Source organism: Melanostigma gelatinosum (assembly GCF_949748355.1).
Source record: "Melanostigma gelatinosum genome assembly, chromosome: 22".
NCBI lineage: Eukaryota > Metazoa > Chordata > Actinopteri > Perciformes > Zoarcidae > Melanostigma > Melanostigma gelatinosum.
The window spans coordinates 11,090,486-11,097,776 of NC_136655.1; the positions used below are offsets into that span (position 1 = coordinate 11,090,486).

Below are 7,291 nucleotides of genomic sequence, written 5' to 3' on the forward strand. Positions count from 1 at the left end.
TGCTTCATTATAATAACTTTTTCTGGATTGGTCCAGAAACGAAACATGGTATTTATATACGACATCCAATTGGTCGTCGTATCCGAGTGATAGTGAGCACAGCTCAAAGCTTCCAGACAAGGGATTCTTGGGCGTCTAGTACTATGAGAAAGTAGTGCGCGGTGAAAATGATCATTTGGATTATATTTACCGGTAAAAATGTAACAAAAATTACAATACGTACCAAGTGATTTTGTGTGAATGTGTGTATCGTGAAAAGTGGCAATTTAACGCAAGAATTAAGCGAGCGTGTCGACTTGTATTGGTGGCGGAGGGATATCACCATCCCACCGCGCGTCAAAATATTGGCTCTGGGAGACCGCGCCAAAGCTCAGACAGCGGCTACTCAACACGCTGCGGAATCCCTTTAAACTCACTTCTCTGTTGATACGGCTTCCACGCGCATCGGAGTGTTTGCTTTTTTTATTTCTTCAGAGGACTGTTTTTTCGCTTCTCGTGCTTGAGTCGAGACTCAAAACGTCACATTTCATGCCGGTTTTTGGGAGGCGGTTTGCGACTTCACGGTCGTGAGACGACTTATACGGGTGCGGTGCGGCGGAGTTGGCGCACTGCTGGACTGGATATACATCATTCGCTTGATAAGACGGTCCGCGACACATCTCTTCTGATATATTTGCTATTCTGGGTTTTCAACGAGCGAACAGGGATCGTCTACACCGGCTTTTCAGCGGGAATATGTTGTTGTCAAAGTTTGGTTCATTTTCGCACATTTGCAACCCCTCAAGTATGGACCATCTACCAGTGAAAATACAGCTCCAGACGGGTAAGTTACCGTCACTGAGCGTTACTTTCCCCCCCACATTAACACTGAATTTAATGTAAAAAAAATTAAAAATTAAAAAAAGAAGTAGTTGAGAAAATCGTATATTTAACTGTTCGTAAAGCTAAACAACCTGACCTCGCGCTAGGCTGAGGGTGGCTGTGACATTATTGCAGTCGCCTTGACATGCTTCACTTTTTGACTTGCAGTTAAAGTGGAAAAAGAGCCTTTCGAAAAGGTGTACCAGGTGGGATCCGTGCTGGGCAGCGGAGGATTCGGAACCGTGTACGCCGGCAGCCGGATCTCTGATGGCGCACCGGTAAGGATTTGAAACTGGGATCTGGGGGGGTCTAATGTTTTGATCTCTCATGTGCCGCCATGACCACCGGGAAATACAATACGACTTCTCCCACACTGAAGCATTTGCTTACTATTCCTGTTTTTTATTGTGTTATTTCAGGTTGCTGTGAAACATGTGGCAAAGGAGAGGGTGACCGAGTGGGGCACAAATGTAAGTAGTCATGCCCCGATCTGTGTGTGCGTATGGTTTGTTTTGGTCCCCCCCCCCCTTCCTCCCGCCTGCTGTTGGGTGAGGGGGGGGGGGGGGTTGTTATGATGTTAAAGGAATAATGGCTTTGCATCACCTCAACGTATTTAATAAATCCTTATTTGTTACAGAACGGGTCTCTGGTGCCTTTGGAGATCCTGCTGCTGAAGAAGGTCAGCTCCTCGTTTCGCGGAGTTATCAAATTGCTGGACTATTACGAGCGCGCGGACGGCTGGCTGATCGTCATGGAGAGGCCGGAGCTCGTCAAGGACCTTTTCGACTTCATCACCGAGAAGGGCGCCCTGGACGAGGACACGGCCCGGGGCTTTTTGTGCCAGGTCCTGGAGGCGGTCCGACACTGCTACAGCTGCGGCGTGGTGCACAGAGACATCAAGGATGAAAACCTGCTCGTGGATCTGCGCACCGGGGAGCTCAAGCTTATTGACTTTGGTTCAGGGGCGATTCTCAAGGACACCGTGTACACCGATTTCGACGGTAAGCCGCCGCCACCTTGCCCGCTTACATTAACGGCCGTTATACGGTGTTACGAAGCTCCCGTGCGTAATGTTGATGTTATGCGCGCACATCCGTGTGGGCCGGGTTGTGTTTGCCCTTGATGCTCCGCTGTACTATATTCAGACGCGGAGGCGTTCACGACGCTGTGACGCATGGTCTGTTTTTGGTCGAGGGTTTTCCTCGCCTCGGGTCTCGCGACTCATCGTTTATTACGGATATGAATCGATGCTGCCGAATGAAAAGCTCCGGGTTTTTATCGGGAATGTATCACGTTGTTAATTCACAGATATGACTCAGAGTGCGTTAATCCTAGCGGTGGCTGTTTTTGTTTTTATTTCCCTTCTCTCTGATTCATCCTCGTCATGTGAGACGGAGTGTGCTTTTTTTTCTGTTTCCGGTTGTTATGTAGTTCGTAAAGCTTGAGTACCCAGTCATAGTCTGTGGGTATTAGTTCAGTGCCACGTAACATCTGTTTGTTGTGAAACCCGAGTCGTCGGTTCACGTGATGGGCTCACGTTGCTCTTTTTTTTTTTTGTGTCCCAAGTTCCTCCCTCCAGGAGGGAGGGGGTGAGGAAAGGGAGGGAGGGAGGGAGGAGACTCAGGCAGGTCACCCAGTTTGTATTTTGTGGCGGAAGGAAGATGGAAAGCATTTGTGCTATGACTCAGCCATTTTAGACACAGACACACTAATTCTGCTGTATTTCAAGCACTGGTGCCCTCTAGATTCTCACAATATCAAACTGAAATAGCTCCTCGCTGGTTCATACTATATTTCACAACAGCTCCTCACTCACCTCTCTACTTTTCTCTTTTATTTTATTTTTAGGTACGAGAGTGTACAGCCCACCAGAGTGGATCCGCTTCCACAGATACCATGGCCGCTCTGCGACGGTGTGGTCGCTAGGCGTGCTGCTGTATGACATGGTGTGTGGAGACATCCCCTTTGAGCAGGACGAGGAGATCCTCAGAGGGAGACTGTACTTCAGGAGAAGGGTTTCAGCCGGTAAGTCGACCGCAGCACTCACTACACTCATGTTGACGCTGTTGCCCTCTAGCCACGGTAACTGGTACAGCCCCAGATCCGCCTCCTGGTTCAGCTATATTATGAATCAATTTACATCAGAGGAATGCCTCCCAGCTATAATGGATTACCTGCTGGTAGAGAGAGATTTATGATTGATGACCAAAATAGAGATTTTAGCTGTTATGATTTCTTCTGGTGCACTTTGTGTAACAACCCCGGTTATACACCCAAGGGAAGGATGTGTGCTCTCATTCTATTGGCTGTCTGTGCCGCCCACGCACTAGGATATTGTAGCTCCGTACACACTGAGTCATAAGCAGCCACATGCAGTACACTTTCAGAGCCTCTGATCCTGACATTGTTTCTGACTCCTCCCTCAGAGTGCCAGCAGCTGATCAAATGGTGCCTGGCCCTGCGGCCCTCAGACCGGCCCACCCTGGAGCAGATCTGCGACCACCCCTGGGTGAGGGCGACAACTGAGTCGCCCAAGTCACAAGAGGAGCCGGCCCCCAGCGAGATCCGCCTCAGGACCATCGACACAGACTCTTCGTCAAGCACAAGCTCGAGCAAGGAGAGCCTCTGAGGACGGCTCTGATGGACTCAAAAGACTTTGTGGAGAGGGAAGTGGTTTCCGATGGAGTGGGGTGGGGGGGGGGGGGTTGAACGTGGACTCGAGGCCGGCAGCCTGTAGCCCGACTGGCCCATCAGCAGCTGGACACTTGTCACAGCTGGTCCGACAAGAAAAATGTACTTTACTTTTCCTCTTTTGTAGGGAATTTCTAATTTATTACTATTTGTTCTTCCTTATCTTATTTGACCCCATTCCCTTTTTTTCCCCCCCCTTTCAGTTAATTATACTCGTTTCCTAATCGGGAACATTTTTCTGTTTGGGTGGTCTTACCAGCACTATTTATTTCCCCCCCTTTTTAACTTTTATTTTACTCGTTTTGTTACTAGGCTGGTATATGCAGCTGGCAAGGCCCTCGTATTCAGACATGGCTGCTCTCATAGAGCTTGGAGGACACCTTTTTTTATTTTTATTTAAATGTTTTGATTGATTTTTGTAGTGCCTTTTTTTTGGAAAGCTGCTTTTCTCGGGGGGGCTTTCGTCAACAACTGTTTTTTCGGATTTGCCCATGGCCTGGTGGCTAAGTTGCCTTTGCTGTGATGGAGAGAGAGAGAGAGAGAGAGGGGAGGGGGTTAGGTTGTGATTTTATTTTTTATTTTTTGTCTCCCTCCTCCCTCTCCATCACTGCAAGCCAACCAGCCCCAAGCCAAGAGGCTAAGATAGCATTAGATCGGGGAGCAGGAGGTGGGGGCTCTTCCTGACAATGGAATACTTGAAAAACACTCGACTCAACTCTGTGTCGCTCTCTCTAACGCTGCTCACTCACTCTATAGCCTGAACAGGTGTTTGGAAACTGGATCCTGTCTTTTCTGAATGTCTACAAAAATGTCAACACACACACACTTACCCCCACCTTCCCCACCTTTTTTTTTCAACAAATATTGTACAGCCTTTTTATTTTTTTTTTGTGTGTGTGTGTACATTATTTTTCCTCCCCGTTTGCATTTAATTTATTTGTAAACATGTAGACATTCCACACTGTGGCTATTTATTTATTTATTATGCTTAAAAGCCCCTCTAAATTTTGCATATCCTACTTGGCCTTTGGTTTGCATTCCTGTAACTTATTTTTACATTTCAACATGTTTTTGTTTGTTTTTTGAGATGTGGAGGATGCACTGAAGCAGTTGTCGATGTAAAGCAGAATAAAACAAGTTTACTTAAATTTGAAAAGAGCATTTGAATGTTATTTAACTTACTTTACAAAAAGTATTTTGGTAATGTTGAATGGCTAATTATCAGAGGAATCCATCTGGTTTCTGTACTGTCCAGATAAATTTAGAGTTTAATGGAAAGCTAAGCAGCGGGTTGAGCAGCTTTCGTAGTTGTCACATAGCCTCATATTGGAGTCCAGTTCAGCTGTGAAGGATGGATATTGCTATTTTTTGATACAAAAGTTTCAATTAAACTCCCATTTTTATGTACAGAGATAAGTCTGGTGTCTCAATCATTTTTGCAAATGAGTGTTGTAGCTGCACAAGTTCTAAACCTCAACATTTGGTCAAATCAACATGCTTGTTGGAAAATGTATGTACCTCAGATGTTGGAGATATTGCACCATACATAGGCCCAATCGTTTTGTAAATTTAGTCTCTGCACGTTAATGAAACCCTCAGCCAATATTAGTCTCAACAGCATTCCCTTGGGAGGCTCATGCACATGTCCAATATAGCACTTGGTTCATTTACACCTCTAGAAACATCAGAACACATGACGGCGGGGAAACGGAGGGGCCGTTAGCCGGATGGCAACCTGCAGCAACCACAGCGCTAACAAGAGACGGATGTGTCTGGAGGGGAGGGATGCTGGCATGACGGAGGAGAAGAGAGATCGGGGACATTTTACATCGTCGCACACATGCAGCCTTTAAAATATAACAAACTGCTTTAGTATTTAGGCCTCTTGCTGGCCTACCGACGGCACAATAACATACTTCATTCTCTTACTGGCTGCAGCAAGGCCATATGAATAGCAGGCTGCTGATGTTGGTGTGTGTGTGCATGCGTGTGTACACTGTTTAGTGTGTGAGGGGTTTCCATGAAGCAGGAGTGAGTGGAGGGGGTTTGTTTTTGTCTATTTTTCTGGGGAGGTGCTTCCCCCTCTGGTGAGTCAGGTCCATTATCCCCTGTAATACCTTTCCAACAGTTGAAACCATTGCTATTGATTCCTCAATAGAAAAGATCATGATGACGTAAATGGGTCGTTTGGGCCGACAGAAACCTTAAACCATGAGCTACCTGCACATGTTGGATTATAATTTACTGTCTTTCTGCCAATTCCACCGGAGCGCAGACATATGCACACTTGAGGACTTGGTGAGACGGCTGGTCATTTAATCTTCTCAGGGATGTAATTCACGATGAAGAGATTGATTTGTGTGCTCCGTGGGGGGAGGAGTAGACTTAATTTTCTTAATTGCCCTTTGGAATATTCATCTTGATATATGGAGCAGGCCAGTTAAGACTCATAAAGCAGCGATGCCGTGTTACTGTGTGTTCTAGAGGAGTTTGAATTGAAAATATTGCTTTATTCCAACTCCATTCGAGAGGAAATGTCATCTCTTGATGCAAACATGTTATGTGAATGTAAATTGAGAGCTGAATTTTATTTGCTTTAAAGAAACAGTGGGACATTTTGGCAATACACTTATTTTCGTCCATGAGAAGATCGTTACCACTCTCTTATCTGTCCAGTAAATATGTAGCTGGAGCCAGCAGCGAGTTAGCTTAGCTTAGCATAAAGACCGTAAAAAGCCTGTTTTTACAAAAAGACAATTTGTCGTTAGGCGATCAATGAACCAGGATTGCTCTGCTTTAATTTAGGGAATGGCGACATACTACACCCTCTTTTAATGAATCTAGAACTTAATAAAACACACAGCTATAAATGATGGTGTCAGACTCAATGGGTTGACAGCTGTGTTTTCTATATGCGTCCCTGTGATAATCCTTCTGTTGTCTTTGTGCCTCCAGGCTTTTTTAAGATGCAAATGACCGGCAACTTGTCTTCATCAGAATCCCTTCTGCTCAGACTGAAGACTGTACCACGGGGGGCGTATGCCACACTGTTGTCTCCTTCAGTTGAAGTCTGATCCCACAGGCTGGGTTAATGTCGTCCATCAGCGACACTTAGTTCGACTCCGTGAAGATCCCGCCGCTTTCTAGCGATATATGAAAAGATCAAATGGTGTGAGTCAAGGGCATCGTTTGTGTCATTAATAAGTCTCTTCTCTGGTCATTTTGTAACTTATTTGATTTTTTTGATGTAGCAAAAGCTGACATTTAAAGGAATAGCTATCATGGCTGCACACTAAAAAGAAAAGTTAGCCTCCTTGTAAAAAAAACAAGTTCAATCCACTTATCTGCAACTCTAAAACTCACTAATTAACATATCCTGTATTTTCATTTGTTCAATGCAAGGATACCTGTTTCCAGTGTCTATCCTACGCTAAGCCACCAAAGTAAATAGTGGACCAATAAGCCACATATCTTCCGAACATTCCTAAAAATGTAACATTTCGAACACACAAATCAGGATGAAGTTCAGTTGGAGACCATTCTCTGTCTCAGCCACACTCTTAACAAGATCTGGCAACTAACTTTCGTTGTGTAAATATCTAAAAGAAGATATAAATACATTACGCATATACAACCCAATTTGCTTTCATCCATCCATCCATGAACACGCCCACTTCGGAGACAGGAAGTGTAAACCATTTAAAACTATTTGAGGTGCTTGTAATGAGTCCTCTTTGTT

General features: G+C 45.2%; 1 protein-coding gene across 1 annotated transcript; it reads left to right on the forward strand.

Moving 5' to 3' along the window:
• Positions 1-395: 395 nt before the first annotated feature.
• Positions 396-3,533, forward strand: pim3 (Pim-3 proto-oncogene, serine/threonine kinase). Its single transcript, XM_079294761.1, has 6 exons — positions 396-823; positions 1,030-1,139; positions 1,281-1,331; positions 1,499-1,862; positions 2,710-2,886; positions 3,288-3,533. Exons 1-6 carry the CDS (start codon positions 736-738, stop codon positions 3,488-3,490), a joined length of 993 nt encoding a protein of 330 aa, XP_079150887.1. The 5' UTR covers positions 396-735; the 3' UTR covers positions 3,491-3,533.
• The last annotated feature ends 3,758 nt before the right edge of the window (positions 3,534-7,291 follow it).

Excerpts from the sequence above, each read along its gene's own strand:
- pim3 (XM_079294761.1), top strand. The coding sequence starts at position 736 with ATGTTGTTGTCAAAGTTTGGTTCATTTTCGCACATTTGCAACCCCTCA. Across the intron at positions 824-1,029 it reads GAAAATACAGCTCCAGACGG|TTAAAGTGGAAAAAGAGCCT; the intron begins GTAAGTTACCGT and ends TTTGACTTGCAG. Across the intron at positions 1,332-1,498 it reads TGACCGAGTGGGGCACAAAT|AACGGGTCTCTGGTGCCTTT; the intron begins GTAAGTAGTCAT and ends TATTTGTTACAG.